At 43.0% G+C, this 21493-nt stretch overlaps 2 protein-coding genes across 5 annotated transcripts in view; one reads left to right on the forward strand and one right to left on the reverse strand.

Annotated features, from left to right (window-relative positions):
• The window catches only part of usp37 (ubiquitin specific peptidase 37), a 37906-nt gene extending 37004 nt beyond the window's left edge, over positions 1–902 (reverse strand). For both annotated transcript variants that reach the window (XM_067443087.1, XM_067443086.1), the window contains exon 1: positions 746–902. The gene's annotated coding sequence lies outside the window, so the exon portion shown is untranslated. The remainder of the gene's footprint in view (positions 1–745) is intronic.
• Positions 903–1129: 227 nt separating this feature from the next.
• insig2 (insulin induced gene 2) lies at positions 1130–13955 on the forward strand. 3 transcript variants are annotated; one of them, XM_067443092.1, is made up of 6 exons: positions 1130–1262; positions 3416–3690; positions 8203–8327; positions 10871–11037; positions 13344–13443; positions 13792–13955. In XM_067443092.1, exons 2-6 carry the CDS (start codon positions 3459–3461, stop codon positions 13831–13833), a joined length of 666 nt encoding a protein of 221 aa, XP_067299193.1. In that variant the 5' UTR covers positions 1130–1262; positions 3416–3458; the 3' UTR covers positions 13834–13955. The 3 variants fall into 3 exon arrangements, with proteins under 3 accessions (XP_067299193.1, XP_067299192.1, XP_067299194.1); XM_067443091.1 differs by having other exon boundaries at positions 1137–1262; positions 3430–3690; XM_067443093.1 differs by lacking the exon at positions 1130–1262 and having other exon boundaries at positions 3528–3658.
• Positions 13956–21493: the final 7538 nt, after the last annotated feature.

The following is a 21493-nucleotide window of genomic DNA, read 5'->3' on the forward strand; positions in this document are numbered from 1 at the left end:
ACTGACCACGTGATGACTAAAGGAACACGATTACCGAGAGAAAACACAACCCACGTGTCGGAAAATGATCGAAATGACTCTCAAATCACAAACCGAGCCGAATCACAGTCACACGCGTGAACTTATCAGGTGTAAAAATGTCACTTTAACAACCTGTCTGGTGTATAAACCATCCCAGTCATTTAAAACCACCTCTCAGACGACTAAATAAATCTGCATGTAAGTCCTTTTCTTAACGTCATTACAGATACACCACGTGATTTAATCAAAAATCACTCGAGTCAAATCGCATAATTGTAGTTTTAAAAGCCTTTAAAGACCAACTTTGCCATTTAGAGTTGACTGACTGACAAAAGCCGAGTCTAGAGCCGTCCCTTACTAGATAGAGCCCGACGTACGGCACGTTTAGAGAAGTTACAGCGAGAAAATATGAAAGTAAACAAACGCAAGTCATCACGCGCGCTTTAAATCAACCAACTCGACTAGCATCCCTAGAGAGCGCGCGCGAGCACTTCATGCGTTCACCTTCCCGCCTTAAAATAAAGTCACACATTTGTGTATTGTGCTATAACGAATCTTTATTTTGCAGTATCCTCGCATGTCGCTGTGAATAAATGACACGGGCTTCATCCACACGCGGCTAATTAACTAGCATTAGCTGTCCGGGCCGAGTGACAGGCTTGGCTAACTGACCATTCTGATCAAAACCGGAGCAAATTCGGAGAACAAACCACATATTGTTTACCTGCGGCAGGGTAATTCCTTAAATAAAGCGCTGGGGAATAATTATATCCTCTCCGTTTGTGCTCACTGTCAGTGTGTGAGTTTCGCCGGGTGTGATGATGTTATCGAGTCCCACGAGCAGCCGATGATGGCGGGAATGTGAAAATTTAGAGCGGAAATGGGAGGTGAGAAGAAGTGCGTGAACTCACGCGAGATTGCGGGGATTTCAGAAAACGATGAAACACGTTTTTTTCTTATTAACATTCTTCTGTCAACTTTTGTGAGAAATATCAAATTAAATACACACGAATAACAACCTAAACGTAACCTGCAAACGAAAATAAAATAAAAATAAACATTATACACCGCCAAACGGTTCATCGTTACGTCACCAGGGCCTCCTCTGATTGGCTGCGGAGGGAGCCACGCCATCAGCGGGGCGGAAGTTTAGCTTTATCCACGCAAGAAGGTCTTTCTACGCTTAGGACTTTATATCACAGTTCAGAGAAAGAGAGAAGATTCTTTAAAACTGCCCACCGGTGAGTAGTTTTATTAGACATCTATTATAACAGAGTGAATAAGTTAGCACATATTCGATATGACCGTTTTTATGCCCCTCACTGGCTCAGAAACCACGAGTTTAGCTCTAATGTTTTGATAGTGTTTTGGAGAATTCATCATCTTTAGCCTATTAGTACTATCATTATGTGCTTTAGTGATGAATAATAAGTGATGGTTGTTCTGGTAAAGTGTTCTGGGAGTCACTGTGATCGAGGTGAGAGAGTTAAAGGCCTCCTGCTGATGTGGCCTGTGGTCAGAGTCCTTTAACAGATAGAGATATGTAACTAACGTTAGTTGTGTTGACATATAAAACCCAACACAGTCACACACACACACACACACACACACACACACACACACGCACACACACACACACACACACACACACACACACACACATCCTATTACTGCTGGAGTCATAGGATGTGTGTGTGTGTGTGTGTGTGTGTGTGTGTGTGTGTGTGTGTGTGTGTTGGGTTTTATATCTAAAGTGGTTTACAGTACTCTGATTGCAGATATTATGTGTTTATGTATCTCAAATGGGATTATAATATGTAGTTATTATGAGTTGACACTACTGCATATTTGGTATGCATGATATTGGTATCGTTATCGGCCAATATATGTTCATCAGCCATATATATTAGATATTTCCGATTAAAGCTGATTAATAATGTATTATTTCCTTCAGCTGAGACACTTAATATGTGCAATGTTCACCATGATGGTTTTGAATTGCTTGAAATATGATTACAATCACTTCAATAAAGGAAAATACAGATTTTAGTGTAATGTGCAGTGTAAGTTTGTCATTTAGACTACATAATGAGAACAATCAGGCTCTCCAAAATGAATTTGGATTTAGATTTATGAGCAAATATATCGCTTATCTGCTTTCAAATATAAAGAATTATCAGTTATCGTATCTGACAAAATGCTCATATCAGTGCAACACTAATAAAATACTGTAAATCAGGGTTTGTACAATGCAATTAAAGTCTTGGAAAACCCTTGAAAACAGCCATATTTATAAAAGTGCTTGAATTATTGAAAGACATATAAAATTAGTGTTTAATCGTGTTGATAAGACCATTTTTTTCATGCAAAAGCCCGTCTGATATAGATATAGAGCCATTTTGCATGGCTATGTGTGTGATGTCGCTCATATAAATATCCAAGTGTATGATACAGCTTTCATTCTTAAGGTCAATGTTAGTGGCAGGAAATCAGTTTCAATGAGGACAGGGATATCTTTGTCATAATATTCTTTCAATACTTTCAAGTTACCTCAGTCATTGTATGTGCTGCACTTTATTAGCCTTCTTATTTATCAGTTTTCTCTTTGGTAAAAACAATAGATACAATCTCAGCTAAAAAACAAAACAAAAGCATTCTTTTTACTATACCTGCTGTAAAATCTGCATTTTGTAAAACTTATTTCGGTTACGATGCCCCGTCAACCTGGAACACTTAAAGCTATGCACTATTATTCCACATAATGATTTTAAATTATACGTCACAGAAGCCTTCAACTATACGTGTGATTGTAAATAGGCTGTTTTGTTTTGTTTTCTGCCGATTCTGGTTATGATGTTATTGTGTCATATTTTGTTTGTTGTTGTATTTAACTTATGGTTTATGAGGTGCTGATACATTTTTAAATGCTGCCTTTCTTGGCCAGGGGTCATTTGGAAAACGAGACGACAGTCTCAATATGATTTCTCCTGGTTAAATAAAGGAATAATAATAATTTGTTTTAATTAGTTAGTATATTATTTAAGATATCGTTTGATAAGTGAGATCTCTGTGTGTAGTCACTACCAAAAAAAGTAGTGATTTCATTTAACAGTATTTGTATGAACCCTCTTAAACAGTAATATTCTGAAATATAATTTAAACTAACTCTTTTCTATGTGAATATATGTTAAAGTGTGATGTGTTCCTGTGATCAAAGCTGAATTTATCATCATTACTCCAGTCTTCAGAGTCTCATGATCCTTCACTAATCATTCTCAGATGAGGATCTGATCATCAACACACTTTTAGGATTATTATCAGTGTTGAGAACAGTTGTACTGCTTCATATTGTGTGGAAAATTGTCGATTTGAATGCACTCATGATGATGATCAGTTTGTCTCTGTCAGGCATGTGATGTGTGCCGGTCGCAGCGGCCATGACGGAGATCTCGGCTCCGGTGCGGCGCGGGCCGTATATCGGCGTGATCACCGACCGCTCGCTGAACCTGCTGCTCCGCTCCGCTCTGCTGTTTATGGTGGGCGTGCTTCTGGCCCTCGTGCTCAACCTGCTGCAGGTGCAGAGAAACGTCACACTCTTCCCTCCGGACGTCATCAGCAGCATCTTCTCATCCGCCTGGTGGGTTCCTCCCTGCTGTGGGACGGCCGCAGGTACACCAACACACAACACAAACACACAGCACACTGATTAATGCTCATTGAGGAAACACCGCTTGGACAGTCTTCCAAAATGTCATATCACGATCTTATAGCAAACTATCATGTTCCACGATCTGAATCGCCATCATCCCAAATTTGAGATGTACTATCTATGGAGAATATCTATCTAATTATATGGCGATTAAGTTGATCTATTTGCACACTATAAAACACAGTATTGCATTAAAGGGGTCATATAATGCCATTTTTGTACAAGTTAATATGATTCTTTAGTGTCTAAATGAAAAGTTTGTAATATACTTTAAATATAATTTCACCTTAGTATTGTAAGAAAACACTAATTTTACCCGGTCAGAAACAGCTCTGTTTTCAGAGAGCCACATTAGTGACCTTCCAGATCTGGGGCAGGCGCCAGCTTTCCCAGAACAACAAGTCCACCATCTCTGAGGTCCGATGGATCGTAACACTGATCGTAACACAGAATATTGTGCACACACACAGACACACAGTGTCTCCAAGGTTGGAGCTGATTAGGCTCCAGTTCTAACCCAAAACACACTGATAACATGAGCTTTCTCTCAGTGAGTGTACAGACAAGACCACAGACAATATTCATCTCGACTCTTTAGTGTTTTAGTAAAAGGAAATAATATTTAAATAAATAAAAAAATATCTGGAAGCTGGGCTAAGTGAGCCTGACATGTTAGGGGTGTGTGTGATGCCTCCAAAATCCACACACACAACACCTTGAAGTGTTTAGTGACCCTTCACACACCTCTAGGCCAGACCCTCAGCCGCTCCTCAGAGACCAAACACACACTTTAGAAAATAAGACGCGATCAGGGGTTCTCTTAAGCAAAATCATAACTGGAAAGAATCATTATAATAATAAAGGAAGATTAATAATGATTAAGGCTTTGATTATGGATTATATATATATAATATTGAAGCGGCATTGGATTTCAGAATCCCCCTTTCACACTGAGCAAACGCACAGAGCAGGGTATCCGCGGGGTCTTGAAAAGTATTAAAAAGTGATAAATCAATTTTGGGAAAATTAAGACCCTTATAAAGTATTAAAAAGTCTTATCACGGCTTTATAAAGTCTTACATTTTGAAAGTTTTTGTTCAAGCTTTGTCAAAAGAGTTTGACTCCAAAAAGTATTCTTGAATATATTTCTTTTCATCCCCATAAGAATTAAAAAACAACGGGGCGCTCCGTCTGAGATCGGCTCGGAGCGCGCGCGGCAGGGATGGACATTAGCACCGCCACCTGCCACATGCGGCTGATTTTGAGTTGTGGCGGTAAACTCGCTTCACCTACCGAGCTGTTTCACATGTTTGTAAACTTTGTTCAATGCATGCGAGTGCTGCCGTATGTGCGCACATGACCAGTCGTTTTCTCCGTCATCACTCGCGTGAAGACGCGTCGTGAGACTCGTGCGCTCTGTGAGATCTGTCTCTGTGCATCATCCGAGAGCGCGCACTCGTCTCACAGCGCGCAAATATTGAGTTCTCTTTCAAGTCTTGCGCTTAAACGGACAAACTCACACAAGAAGTATGTCGTCATGTCCATCTGAATGAGTATCGTAGCAGACATAGTCTGAATATGCCTTAAAGGGGGGGTGAAACACTCAGTTTCAGTCAATCTCATGTCAATCTTGAGTACCTATAGAGTAGTATTGCATCCTTCATATCTCCAAAAAGTCTTTAGTTTTATCATATTTATAAAAGAAATATGGGCTGTACCGAGTCTTTCCGGAAAAAACCGAGCGCCTGGAGGCGTATCGTGTGGGCGGAGCTAAAGAATGATGAGCGCGCAAAGCGGTGACGTCCTCAAGCGTGGAGAAACCCATGGCTATCTCAGCTAATACAGATAATGATCCACAATCAAATCTGAGGCTGAAATAAATTGAACAGGAGAAACGGCAACATCAGGATGTCCGTCTCTGTGGTATGGACTGTATTTAGGGGCCTTTGTGTGCAGTTTATGAGGACATGATTCGGTTTATGGACTATTGTATGTGACTAGACCTTAGAGGTAGCAAGCAAAACGGTTTTGCACGTCAGAGTCAGACTAGTGTAACGTTATACAGAACAACAATGGAGTAACCGTTAGCACATTTGAATGACGAAGCACGCGATCGTATCGTTTACTGATGTTTACTCACGCGACGATAGCCAACAGCAGAGACATTTTAAGTTGATTTACTCACCGGCATCTTCCAAAGCAGGACCGCTCTGTCAAAAACACACTTCTTTGGTATGATTTGGTGAAGTCCTGACAGCACTGACCGTGGAAATCCACTTTGCGACGCGACTGAAGCGATACCTTAAAGCTTCCCGTCATTTCTGCGTTCAAATCGGTTCAAATGCAGCGCTGCCTTCCCGGAGTGCTGTGCTGAAGCCGCTCGACGTCACCCATAGGAATAAAGTGGAGCGCGGCGCGCCACATAAGTGTTCACGGACGACTGGATCTGCAGCTGAGAGACTGTTTACAGCGTGCATTTCCTCTCTCTCCCTCTAGTCACGCGCGCGCGCACCCTACCGGGAGAAGAGCCCGTACGGCCCATACAAGGACCTTCCGCTCTTATTAACGTCAAGTAGACCCATACTCGAAAAAAACTTGCCGAAACGTGTGAGAAACCGGAAGGAGTATTTTTAACACAGAAATACTCCATCAAACGTCCAACATTAGTTTTTGAAACTTTGTCTATGTTTAGGATGGGAATCCAAGTCTTTAACAGTGTAAAAAGCTCAGTATGCATGAAACAGCATTTCACCCCCCCTTTAAGTGAACTGTATAGTATGCACAGTCGAGAAAGACGAGCATATCCCTGCCTCAGGTCTGCCTGAGTGATGTCCTTATATTTAGTCTGACATTAAACAATGCTCTTGATTGAATAGCTTTTGTAAGTTTAATAAGGATTAATCTTTCATTCAGCAGTTAAATATGCAGTTATTTTACATTTGATTACTTTATTCAGTTTCTGTACCTTTCTGCAGGCCAGGCCTGTGCATTATTATTTAATGAACACATGAGTGAGGTCGAGTTAAACATTTTAGTTTGAATTTTATTTTCCGGTTTTCGGCTTTGGTCATTGTCAGTTAAAAACAAAAAAGTGGCTGGTAAAAACATTAAGTGGTAGACTTTGAAAAAAGTTAATTTCCATCCCTGGCGAGCGCTGTCTAAGGGTGACATCATGTATTTTGCCAAATGCGCAGTTAGGTGATGTGTCGCCCTCCATACGTTGCGAAACCGAAATGCAATATAAATGATACAAAATTGGCCTACGATAGAGACTTTAAGTCTACATTCGACTAAAACTGTTTATTAAAGGTTTGCTGCCGATTATTACTTGAAGTGCGATGAGGTCTTAAAATATTTTGAGAAGGTCTTTAAAAAGTCTTAAAAAGGTCTTGAAATTAACTTCAGGATTCCTGCATATACCCTGACAGAGTAACGTCATAACATCATTTCACACACACCTAAATTGATCTAATATGATAAACAGAGCTGTTACCTCATATTCATGACCGGAAAAGCAGAAATCGCGACTTAATAAGAGTCCTGCTGCTCGCGAGGTGTGTGTTGTTCAATCGCTCCAGCAGCCGTGCTCAGCTCCTCAACACTCGCTCCTGCTCTGCTTTACACTACAGTAACGTTAATAACCTCAACCATGAACATGATTTCTGCTCGAGTCCTATCCCGAATCTTTCCCACCGGCTGTGAGGTGAAGACCACATGTCCCAAGAATCTGCGCTCAAACTTGGCGTCATCAAACTTCGCCTTTGTTTTGAATAGGTGCCCTCTAGCGGGCGGGAAAGTTACATAGTGCACCTTTAAGACAACTGACTTGTCTGTATGCAAATATTCACCAAGACTGACATTTTGATATATTTTTATGTATATTTCTCTTTGGCACATGCCTGAAATCCGAAGTATCGTTTGCTCGTCTGTGTTCTGCTCCGTCTCACAGCACACACAGAAAGCGTGTGGAGCTCAGTCTCTTTTGCAGTTTAATGCGCCTTTAATAACTTTATAATAAAGCATGTCCCGCAGTAGACTGCATTTAAGACAGTCACGTTACATGATTCGACTGAAAGCACACCGCTTTAAAGAAAAGGAAGGAACGGCATGCGGCACAATGATCATTTTCTCTGGATTATCAGGGTTTCATAATCGTCGGAAGCCAAAATCGAAACCAAATCTAAAAAGACACATGATAGAGACACACATAATATAACTTAGCCAGTCAGCACCGCCACCTATAGGCAGACATTGGGAGGAACAATTATATGTCAATGCTTTTGCGTTCACTCCCAAATGTTTTACATTCATCCGAGACACTTTGCATTCGCTCCCAAAGAACACACATGATCTGCGAGCATTGAAATCTATTTCTTCCTCCCATCTCATATTTTTGAGGCTCCGTTGTATGTGTGTGTGTGTGTGTGTGAGATCTGATGTCAGTTTGATTGTATGTCCTCTTGTTTGTCCAGCTCTGATAGGTTTGCTGTACCCCTGTATGGACCGGCGTCTCGGGGAGCCCCATAACCTCAAGAGGGAGTGGTCTAATGTCATGCGCTGTGTGGCCGTGTTCGTGGGCATTAATCACGCCAGTGCTGTATCCTTCTCTCACAACACCGCCCTTCTTCCCTTTCTTCACCGTCTGTCATTCTGTCCAGCAGTTCAACGGTTGTCCAGTCTGTCTATGACTTAATGGAAGTAGCCACAGATCTTTTCTTCCATATTGTGACGTACATCAGTGTGAAAAAGATTATCGAAAAAGAAAAAACTGTAGGCAGGCTTGGTTCAGCTGCTGATTGGATGGAGGCAAATCCGAACGCAAGCTTGTAAGAACAGTCCAGGGTTCAAGATGACGAAAACACATTTTTCTGCACTATTGATGACATTGGCCTGATAATAAACGTGGCACCAGATTGTAAGTCATCATCACTAGGATTTTTTCATTCGCTTTTTGATCATTGCAGAAAATAAACTCTGGACAAACAAAAGCTTATGATACTTTCTTATCAAATGAACATTGCGTTAAATCATAAATACAATCACCAGAAGTAAAAAACTAAATGTTATGTAAGGGATAATGTCCACCCAGCCGGTTGTTATCGCAGAATAAACCCCTTCAGAGTGATCAGGACCCCGACGCGAAGCGGAGCGTCACTCTGAAGGGGTTTATTCTGAGATAACGACCGGCTGGGTGGACATTATCCTGCTTATTACACGGCTACTAGTCTCAAATAAATAATTGTTAGACACAAAATATTGTCTTGAGATTAAATATTTTATTAGCTCTTCCGCAAAGCTTCCGCGAAGAAAAACAGTTGCAACCTGCTTTAAGCCTTTATCTATTGCTGCTAAATGTTGAGAATTAATGCTGAAAGGGTTAGTTCACCCAAAAATGAAACCAAGCCTATGATTTACTCACCCTCAAGTCATTATAGGTGTTTATGACATTCTTCTGTCAGACAAATACAATCAGAGTTATATTTAAAAAGTCCAGGCTAACGTTAATCCCAGCAGTAGTTGGAGCTGTGTTTGAAGTCCATAAAAGTGCAGCGGTCCGTCAAATAACGTGCTCCACACGACTCTGATGGGTTAATAGAGCCTTCTGATTCCAATCGATGCGTTTGTGGAAGAAAAATATCCATATTTAAAACATTATAAAGGAAACCTGCCTTGAAGTCTTCCAATGTAGCCCACGGCTGCTTAAGCCACAAGATGGCGCCAGCGTTAAGCACAGAAGTAGAACCGGTCAAGATAACTCGCAGTACCCGGATGAGCGGCTGTTATCTGGAAATAACACACCGCTGGAATGCGCTATTGACCAATCAGAATCAAGTATTTCACAGAGCCGTGTAATAAGAACATTTAAAGGTCTAGGGTCAGAACTTAACATTTAGATGTTAATATTGCAATAATGGAGCTGCAGCAGGAAAAACCAGACACAAAAGTCAGTTATGCCAATTGATTTATTAATACTTACAGCTGAAGCCACTAATCAGTTTGTGTGCGCTATATTACAACGCACCTAAGGAAATATAAAAAGAAGAAATACAATAAACTAATGGGGAAAAGGGAAATAAGCTGGTGCCAAATTAAAGAAAAGAATAAAACAACAATAGTTCCCAAACTAAATTCACCAAAACCCTCTAACCTCCTAGCCAAAGAACGATGTGACAAGAAAAAACGACATCTTCGGTGTATCCGACGCCATGACTAAACCTACACTAAATAAGAACAAAAAAAATACAAAGAGGGCGCTCACCTCTTACCTCATGTGTTTAACATGTGATAACCGCGGGCAATATGTATATCGCGCGACCCACTTACCTGTTGTCTATTTCCCCAGGAGGTAGGCTCTTAACTCTCAACATCTCACAGTACAAAACCAAGTGTGGGATTAACACATAAGATAAAGAAAGATTCACAACGTATGACAAACTCCAACTTAAGGCTGGACACCTAACACACACTCACTGCCCTAATCAGGACACGCTTGAAGACCTTATTCACCAAGACGGCACCTTGATGAAGAGTGACAGTCGCTTACTCCAATCAGCAGAGACCTGAGAACAGAAGGGCGGACGAAAAACAACATCTGATACACACGCAGCACGCAACACTAAACATAGACTATAAACTAATTATAACATACATGTCTAATAGAGCCAATCACAACAGACTGACCAATCAGAGCAGATGTTTAAATAGTTTAATAAACCTTTACTCTGAAAGCTTGAGTCAGAATACACAGTGATGCTGTGAAAGTAGTCTAGTATCTAGATGAGTTCACCTGTTCGGCATTTAGACTCTAGTTCGCATCTGCCTAAAGTAAACGCTTAAAAAAATTCACACAATTGACTTCACTGATGTCTTCGAATAAAACGTGAATATATATTGAACTTGATTTGACCAAAGATCCCATTTCAGGCATTTATTGACTTCAGGATGATGGAACCGTAGCGGTGCGTTCACGCCAATGAAGCGAGTAAATGTTTAAGCGTCCAGCTAAGCACGAATAGCGCAGTTTATGGTGTGAAGGCACAGTAAGGGCTAAATGCCTCTCGTTTCCGGGTTTAAAGCGCCCCTGCAGCTCTAATGGCCGTGCTCTTGTTCAGACGGTTTTCTTTAACCTGTGGCCTGCAGAAGGTGGACTTTGTGAATAACGTGCAGCTGTCTCTGACGCTGGCGGCGCTGTCTGTGGGCCTGTGGTGGACCTTCGACCGCTCTCGCAGTGGCTTTGGGCTCGGGGTCGCCATCGCCACACTCGCCACTCTGGCCACTCAGCTGCTCGTCTACAACGGGCTCTTTCAGTGAGTACATTACACAAACTACAGCCTCACACACACACACACCATAACGCGCTAGAGAATTTCTGTCACATTACAGAAAGCATAAATACAGTAACACACACACACCATAACGCTCTAGTGAGTTTCTGTCACATTACAGAAAGCATAACTACAGTAACACACACACACACACACACACACCATAATGCTCTAGTGAGTTTCTGTCACATTACAGAAAGCATAAATACAGTAACACACACACACACACACCATAACGCTCTAGTGAGTTTCTGTCACATTACAGAAAGCATAACTACAGTAACACACACACACACACCATAATGCTCTAGTGAGTTTCTGTCACATTACAGAAAGCATAACTACAGTAACACACACACATACAAACACACACACACACCATAATGCTCTAGTGAGTTTCTGTCACATTACAGACAGCATAAAAACATTAACACACACACACACACACACACACACACACACACCATAATGCTCTAGTGAGTTTCTGTCACATTACAGACAGCATAAATACAGTAACACACACACACACACACACCATAACGCTCTACTGAGTTTCTGTCACATTACAGAAAGCATAACTACAGTAACACACACACACACAAACACACACACACACACCATAATGCTCTAGTGAGTTTCTGTCACATTACAGAAAGCATAAATACAGTAACACACACACACACACACACACACCATAACGCTCTACTGAGTTTCTGTCACATTACAGAAAGCATAACTACAGTAACACACACACACACAAACACACACACACACACACACCATAATGCTCTAGTGAGTTTCTGTCACATTACAGACAGCATAAAAACATTAACACACACACACACACACACACACACCATAATGCTCTAGTGAGTTTCTGTCACATTACAGACAGCATAAAAACATTAACACACACACACACACACACACACACCATAACGCTCTAGTGAGTTTCTGTCACATTACAGAAAGCATAACTACAGTAACACACACACACACACACACACACCATAATGCTCTAGTGAGTTTCTGTCACATTACAGAAAGCATAACTACAGTAACACACACACACACACACACACCATAACGCTCTAGTGAGTTTCTCTCACATTACAGAAAGCATAAATACAGTAACACACACACACACACACACACACACACACCATAACGCTCTACTGAGTTTCTGTCACATTACAGAAAGCATAACTACAGTAACACACACACACACACACACACACACACACCATAATGCTCTAGTGAGTTTCTGTCACATTACAGAAAGCATAACTACAGTAACACACACACACACACACACACACACACACCATAACGCTCTACTAAGTTTCTGTCACATTACAGAAAGCATAAATACAGTAACACACACACATACACACACACACACACCATAACGCTCTACTGAGTTTCTGTCACATTACAGAAAGCATAAATACAGTAACACACACACACACACACACACACACACACACACACACACACACACACACACCATAATGCTCTGTCTCAGTGAGTTTCTGTCACATTACAGAAAGCATAAATACAGTAACACACACACACACACACACACACACACACACACCATAATGCTCTGTTTCAGTGAGTTTCTGTCACATTACACACTGCAATAAATGTTCTTCTTATGTAGTATTTTTTCTTGTTTCCAGTCCAAATATCTACAAGTTCTTAAACCAATAAACATTTACTAGATGAGTTAAACAACACAAGATATTTTTTCTTGTTTTCTGGGGAAAATAATCAAAATGATGCAAGTTTTTACTTAAAACAGGCCAATGGGATGAGAAAAATTACCTTGTTTCTGATTGAAATCTTGTTTCTTGTTTCCGTCACAAACAAAGATTATTTTTCTCACTCCATTGGTAGATCATTGTGCTTGTTTTAAGTAAAAAACTTGTCAAATAATCAAAAATCGTTTTGATTATTTTCCCCAGAAAACAAGAAAAAATATCTTGTCATTTTAATTATATTTAAGAATATTTCGATATTTGGACTGGAAACAAGAAAAAATAGTAAATAAGAAGAGCATATTTAGCAGTGCAGAAGTCTAAAATCCACACACACAGATCATAACGCATCTGTTCATCATGAGTGTGTGCATCGGTGGCTCCTCAGGATTTGATTATTATGAAGTCGCAGCCTTTAAAATCCTGCACAACTGTTGTAATTTTATTTTGAACAAGACCACAGAGCATTTGAAGATCTGCAGCTCAGATAGTGTGTGTGTGTGTGCGCGTGTGTGTGTGTGTGCGCAGATACACGTCCCCTGACTTCCTGTACATCCGCTCCTGGCTGCCGTGCATCTTCTTCGCTGGAGTGATAACCGTGGGGAATATCGGACGACAGCTCGCTCTGGTAAACTCAAGCAATGGATTAAAAAAACACTCAAACTCAAATCTTAAACTCTAGAGGAGTTGGAAAAATGAGCCTATTTAAAAAAAAAATATATTAAATTGAGTGTTCCTTTAAAAACTGGTCCTCACTGCAGAACACGAGATCCAGTGGGTGTGGTTAGATCCAGATCCAGCTCCTCCCACTTTAAACCTGCCTGTCTCCGCCCCCTGGATCTCCTGTTCTGCGGTGAAGGGCTCCTGAAAGTTAACCTATTTTGGAAGCTGTTAAAATTGTGACTGTTTTCCCGCGTCTGCTGCTTCTGAAACCGTATGCAGTGCATTGATTTCTGTTTCTCTGTTTTTCCTGCAGTACGAGTACAAAGCCAGTCAGGAAAAGAACCATCAGGATTGAGGGAGAACCACACACAGGAAAACCGGGAGGCGTGGACCGGCCCGAGCCGTCTGCTGGCTGTACTTGAGGACGGACAGGGTTATGATCCTCACATGTGCCGGTTCTCCACGTGTGTGTGTGTGTAGGGGGAATATATGACCGTCTGCGCCAGCGCTGAGATGCTACTGGCTGCAGTGAAGTGCCAAACGGACTCTGATTGGTCAAGGCTGTCCTCTCCTCACGACTGCAGTGAGATGGACAATACACTGACTGAATATTTAGACCCATTACATGCAGAGAGACACAGTTAATCACACACAATCCTCCATCCTCTGTGATCGGAGTATTACACATCTCATCTGTAACTCATCACGTCTATGGGCTCCTGCGGTGTCTCACTTCCACCACTAGTGGGCGTCAGAGCATCAAACTTCAGATATTGAGTTGGGAATTAATGTTCACTTTCATTACGGCTTCAGTACTTTAGTGTGATGTGGTAATAACCAAACATAGCCTCAGTTTTGACCTGAAAGACACATCCTTACATACAGAAATCACTTCCTATATTTCCAATTTTTGGTTTGAGAATAAAAATAATGGCATTCCACTGATTATGACCTAAGCCTTAAAAATAAAGGAGACGTGAGCTGAAAGTGCAGGCAGAACACCATCTGTGCACTGATTTTGGATTCATTAAGGGATACATATATCACTTTTTTTGTATTATCTTACCTGGTTTTATGAAATATTGAGTAGGATGCACAGTAAGTGGGATCAGCTTATTTTATTAAGTGTTACAAGGAACATCCACAACTGATATAATTGATTAGTTGAGTCTGTTCATCTGTATTTAACCACATTCACTGTTTTTTGTTGAAATCACGTTTGTTATCTGCATCATTAAAAGAAACTTTCTTTGAAATTAGTTTGTGTGTGTGTGTGTGTATATTATTGGGTCACACACTCAACCAGAGGTCCCTGGCTCAGATTTTTGATTTTGTTCATATTTTGTCTGTAGAAAGACAAACATAAATCGTGATGAAAGCCAAAAGATTAAATGAGTAATCGCTGTTTTGTAGAGGAGGGTCAAAATGACCGTTTTCAAATGAGATTTAAAGCCAAATCACGGGGATAGAAATGACTTTAGAAAGATGGCAGCATCATTATTTTATTCTCACACAGAGATTGGTAGATCTATTAGTAAAATCTGTCGACTTTATCAATCTTTGTTGCATTATATGCCAACTGTGACCGCTCAAAAATGGGGATAAGCAATTTTTGTGTGTTGCCTCAAGTTTGCATGCCTATAACTCAAGAAGTATTAAAGATTTCTCTATATCCTTTTAGATTCTGGTTCTTATCAAGCTGTTGTTCTGGTTTCTCCATTTTAAAGGCCCTTGATGGTTCAATCCCAGAGATATTGAGATCCTAATGCGGCTTCATGAGTAAATTTCAGTGGTCAAAAATCAAACGTGGATCCCTTTGCATACAGCTTTTTAATTTTTAAGAGGAATATCTGAAGAACAAATAATGTTGAAACTAGAAATGTGTATCATGTTTTTCTATCAACCCAACTGCATAGAATATTCCATACATTTTCCTTTTCTAAAGTTTGAATGCCTGTATCTTAAAAAGGATTCATGATATCTTAATATCCTTCTAGATTATGGTTCTTAAATAATGTTTCTTTCGTAATCTTCATTTTCAAGACCCTGTATAGTTCAGTCCCATAGACAGTGGTGGAATGTAACGAAGTACAAATACTTTGTTACTTAAGTACATTTTTCACGTATCTGTACTTTACTTAAGTAGAATCAATAGTTTATACTTGTTACTTTTACTTCGTTACATTTTGCAGCAAATATTTTACTTTCTACTCCACTACATTTCTACAACGTTTCGTTACATTTTCAGATCAGTTTCAGGGCTGTAGATTAAGGTTTGTTCGGATAATTAATGGATAATACCGGTAATAGGCTAATGTATGAACTGACGGTTGCGCTGTTGACAATCGCGCAGCCTCTCGAGAAGAGAAACTCAGTAACATACTGCAGTAAATATTCAAAACGTGAAGGTTTTATATTTTATAACCTATAATACAGTTAAAAACATCACATGACACGACCAAGAGTGCTGTTTTCCTGAATACCATTACGACTGAAAATGTGACACTGGTTTCATGACAGCGCCATAAACAATTAATTAAAATTAGTCACTTACATTTTAGATGCAATATAAACTGCTTTTGTTCTATTACAGCAGCGAAAATAATTCCAAGATCAGATCATATTTCCACATCAGAACCACAACGCATCTCACAGCAGTAGTGTGGTAATTAATGATTCAGCGTTTGAATGAATCGGTTGAATCAAAGATTCAATGACCTGATCGTAAATGACTGCCTCATTCATGAACGATTCCGCCGTTTGAACGAACCGACTCAATGACTCACTCATTAAGACCTGCCGCCACCTACTGGTAGTTTAGTTTCATGTTTAATCATTCTTTCCAACGTTTCTTATTGTATTAAAATATATTGTTTTAGCTATTGTCACATGCCTGTCCTGTCTTGTGTGCACATGTGGGTTTTGTCATGTCTTGCATGTGCTCTTGTCATTGTCTGATCCCTCCCCCTTGTTATCTGATTAGTGTTGATTTCTCCCACCTGTTCCCTCTTGATTTCTTCCCTTTATAAGCTCCTTGTGTTTGTCAGTCTGTGTTGGATCCTTGTGTAATGTCTGCGTCTCCCGTTCTCCCTGTGATTCTGTTGGTTTGTTTAAGTTTATATTTTATTATTCTATTGTGTGTTTTTCCCCCTCGTGGGTTTTGTTTTGAGTTTATGTTTTATTTGTTATAAATAAATATATCCTTTTCTGCACTTGAGTCCTCGCACCATTTTCCCTTGTCTGTGACGTGACAGAAGGATCCAACCATACTATGAGGACTCAGCAGAGAAGTTCTCCCTCGGTGCCAGTTCCGGGGGTCCCGAGTCCAGACATGGCCTGGAGGGCCGTAATGGGAGGGTTTGTGGTGGCAGTCCTGCATGCTTGGGAAAAGCACAGGGTGTCATCCACCACTCCGGTGGTCCCAGTTCCGGTGGATCGTGTTCCGGTGGTCCCTGTGCCGGTGGATCGTGTTCCGGTGGTCCCTGTGCCGGTGGATCGTGTTCCGGTGGGCCCTGTGCCGGTGGACTCCGTTCCGGTGGTCCCGAGTCCGGAAACGGCCTGGAGGGCTGTGATGGGATGCTTTGTGGTGGCAGTCCTGCATGCGTGGAAGGAGCACAGGGCTTTATCCGAAGCCCCGGAGGCAGTTCCGGTGGTCCCAGTTCCGGTGGATCGTGTGCCGGTGGTCTCAGTTCCGGCGGATCGTGTTCCGGTGGTCCCTGTGCCGGTGGATCGTGTTCCGGTGGTCCCAGTTCCAGCAGATCATGTTCCGGTGGTCCCAATGCCAGCAGATCGTATTCCGGTGGTCCCAGTGCCGGTGGATACTGCTGGACTGGAGAAGTTTCCCCAAAGCCCTGCCTGCGCCGCTGAGGCGCCCTGCTCTCCCTGCGCCGCTGAGGCGCCCTGCTCTCCCTGCGCCGCTGAGGCGCCCTGCTCTCCCTGCGCCGCTGAGGCGCCCTGCTCTCCCTGCGCCCCTGAGGCGTCCTGCTCTCCGTGCGCCGCTGAGGCGTCCTGCTCTCCGTGCGCCGCTGAGGCGTCCTGCTCTCCGTGCGCCGCTGAGGCGTCCTGCTCTCCGTGCGGCGCTGAGGCGTCCTGCTCTCCGTGCGCCGCTGAGGCGTCCTGCTCTCCGTGCGCCGCTGAGGCGTCCTGCTCTCCGTGCGGCGCTGAGGCGTCCTGCTCTCCGTGCGCCGCTGAGGCGTCCTGCTCTCCGTGCGCCGCTGAGGCGTCCTGCTCTCCGTGCGCCGCTGAGGCGTCCTGCTCTCCGTGCGCCGCTGAGGCGTCCTGCTCTCCGTGCGCCGCTGAGGCGTCCTGCTCTCCGTGCGCCGCTGAGGCGTCCTGCTCTCCGTGCGCCGCTGAGGCGTCCTGCTCTCCGTGCGCCGCTGAGGCGTCCTGCTCTCCGTGCGCCGCTGAGGCGTCCTGCTCTCCGTGCGCCGCTGAGGCGTCCTGCTCTCCGTGCGCCGCTGAGGCGTCCTGCTCTCCGTGCGCCGCTGAGGCGTCCTGCTCTCCGTGCGCCGCTGAGGCGTCCTGCTCTCCGTGCGCCGCTGAGGCGTCCTGCTCTCCGTGCGCCGCTGAGGCGTCCTGCTCTCCGTGCGCCGCTGAGGCGTCCTGCTCTCCGTGCGCCGCTGAGGCGTCCTGCTCTCCGTGCGCCGCTGAGGCGTCCTGCTCTCCGTGCGCCGCTGAGGCGTCCTGCTCTCCGTGCGCCGCTGAGGCGTCCTGCTCTCCGTGCGCCGCTGAGGCGTCCTGCTCTCCGTGCGCCGCTGAGGCGTCCTGCTCTCCGTGCGCCGCTGAGGCGTCCTGCTCTCCGTGCGCCGCTGAGGCGTCCTGCTCTCCGTGCGCCGCTGAGGCGTCCTGCTCTCCGTGCGCCGCTGAGGCGTCCTGCTCTCCGTGCGCCGCTGAGGCGTCCTGCTCTCCGTGCGCCGCTGAGGCGTCCTGCTCTCCGTGCGCCGCTGAGGCGTCCTGCTCTCCGTGCGCCGCTGAGGCGTCCTGCTCTCCGTGCGCCGCTGAGGCGTCCTGCTCTCCGTGCGCCGCTGAGGCGTCCTGCTCTCCGTGCGCCGCTGAGGCGTCCTGCTCTCCGTGCGCCGCTGAGGCGTCCTGCTCTCCGTGCGCCGCTGAGGCGTCCTGCTCTCCGTGCGCCGCTGAGGCGTCCTGCTCTCCGTGCGCCGCTGAGGCGTCCTGCTCTCCGTGCGCCGCTGAGGCGTCCTGCTCTCCGTGCGCCGCTGAGGCGTCCTGCTCTCCGTGCGCCGCTGAGGCGTCCTGCTCTCCGTGCGCCGCTGAGGCGTCCTGCTCTCACCGCGCCGCTGAGGCGTCCTGCTCTCACCGCGCCGCTGAGGCGTCCTGCTCTCACCGCACCTCCTTGGCGCCCCCTGCACTGACCGCACCACCCAGGAGTTCTGCTCTCACCGCGCCGCCCTGGCCGCCTGAACTCTGCGGGCCGCCTGAACTCGGTGGGCCTCCCGACCTCGGCAGGCTGTCCTGGCCATTCGAACTTTGTGTGCCACTATGGCCACCTGAACTTTTTGTTTTCCCCATGTTTCCCTTGTTGACCCCTCCCTTGTCTGTTCCTTCCTTGTTTGTTTCCCCTGTCCCGCCCTGGTCTGTCCCTCCCGTGCCCCCCTGGTCAGTCCCTCCCGTGCCCCCCTGGTCAGTCCCTCCCGTGCCCCCCTGGTCAGTCCCTCCCGTGCCCCCCTGGTCAGTCCCTCCCGTGCCCCCCTGGTCTGTCCCTCCCGTCCCGCCCTGGTCTGTCCCTCCCGTCCCGCCCTGGTCTGTCCCGCCCGTCCCTAGTGGAGCGTCTGGTAGCCGCTCCTTAAGGAGGGGGTAATGTCACATGCCTGTCCTGTCTTGTGTGCACATGTGGGTTTTGTCATGTCTTGCATGTGCTCTTGTCATTGTCTGATCCCTCCCCCTTGTTATCTGATTAGTGTTGATTTCTCCCACCTGTTCCCTCTTGATTTCTTCCCTTTATAAGCTCCTTGTGTTTGTCAGTCTGTGTTGGATCCTTGTGTAATGTCTGCGTCTCCCGTTCTCCCTGTGATTCTGTTGGTTTGTTTAAGTTTATATTTTATTATTCTATTGTGTGTTTTTCCCCCTCGTGGGTTTTGTTTTGAGTTTATGTTTTATTTGTTATAAATAAATATATCCTTTTCTGCACTTGAGTCCTCGCACCATTTTCCCTTGTCTGTGACGTGACAGCTATCTCATAACATTATTTAATGCAGTTTTAATTTGTCAGTGTAAATTATTTAATTTAACAACCATATAGTGTTATTCTAATTTAATTTATTGATCAAATTTAAGAATATAAAAGGAAAGCTTAAGCATATCCTATATTTAAGAGTAATCCTCATAAATATGAAGATTTAAATACATCAAAGCTGATGAAAATGTTACTTCTGAATATTGATATTTACCTCTGCAGATCACCCTGATATTGTGCCGACATTAACCCAAAACTAACTTAATTAAAACACCACAGCTCATACTGTTTTCTTCTTTTTCATTATTAGATTATAGACATTAAGAGAATCCATTGTTAGACAAGTACTTTTACTTTTTTAATACTAAAAGTACATTTAAAAGCAAGTACTTTTTAACTTTTACTTAAGTAGGATTGTCATTGTACTTCTACTTTAACTTAAGTAAATATGGCTCTGGTTATTTGTACTTTTACTTAAGTACTGAGATTCAGTTCTTCCTCCACCACTGCCCATAGATAGGGGGATCTCAAAACAGCTCTATGTTCAAATTGTTAAATTTTACCCATGTTCATTGGCCAAGAATCAAAGGTAGGTCACTTTTTAAACATCGCTAGAGATGTATATTGTTTCCCTCAATCAGACCACTGAATAACTCTCTCTGAGTGTCAAAACTAACATTTTTCTGAAGTTTACATGTCTTTAAGAAGTGTTCATATCCTTTTAGATTCTTCACTGTAAAAAAAAAAGCCTGTAAAAATAGGGCACAATGTACTGTATAAATATGAAGGAATTGTCCATATTGTTTTTTGACAGGTGTTTTACCTGTATTTTAAATTACACATTGCATTAGTTTGTGTTTTATAAGTTAATGGAAATGATTGTAAAATTACTGGATAATGTAGCCTACTAGCAGAAAATTACCAGTACATTTACCATTTTTTATTTTTTACAGTGTTCTTCATTTTTTAAGGGACTCTTATGTGATCGGGTTGGATATATATGGATGTTTTATGCAATTATTTTGACCACTGTTTATGTTTGTACAGAAAACATAACAAAATCAAACATTTGAGCCGGAGAAGTTTCTGAAAATGTGTTTTGACACAGAATGACCCTTTATAATAATGTGTATTTGCACTAGTTTTCAGAGGCTTTTCTTCTACGACCAGTGACTAAGCCTGCAGTCTCTGCTCTCGGTGTAAAGTGAGCTTACAGCTTTAATTGACACTTAATCTCTATCGGTAGGATCTGTGCAATGTGATGAATAATGACTTCAATCACCAGTACTGGAGAGAACAGGGAGAAAATGAAGAAAAAATGACTTTTTAATGGAACAATACATGGTGTGTTTAGGGTCCCTTACGAAACAAAAATATATTGCAATATACTAGAATTTATATTGCAATACATTAGAAAATATATTTCAATGTATCAGAAACTTCCTCATATATTTAAAAATATATAGCAATATATGGATGGACAGCCTATTGCTATATATTGATTCATATATTAAAATACATTGATATACAAACAAAACTGAATTATTTCATGTATGTTTATTGAAACAAAGTATTTTTTGTGAGTTAAGCAAGCTCCTGCATATGTTTACAGAGGTTGATTAACAATAGCCCAAATCAGATGGTGCATGACATTCAATATATTTTCTATATTTAGAAAATATGATGGTGCATGACATTCAATATATTTTCTATATTTAGAAAATATTTCTATTAGGGCCGGGACTTTAACGCGTTAATTAAGATTAATTAATTACGTGACTTTAACGCGTTAATTACGTGACTTTAACGCGTTAATTAATTACGC

The sequence above is a fragment of the Pseudorasbora parva genome, chromosome 5 (assembly GCF_024679245.1).
Source record: "Pseudorasbora parva isolate DD20220531a chromosome 5, ASM2467924v1, whole genome shotgun sequence".
Lineage (NCBI taxonomy): Eukaryota > Metazoa > Chordata > Actinopteri > Cypriniformes > Gobionidae > Pseudorasbora > Pseudorasbora parva.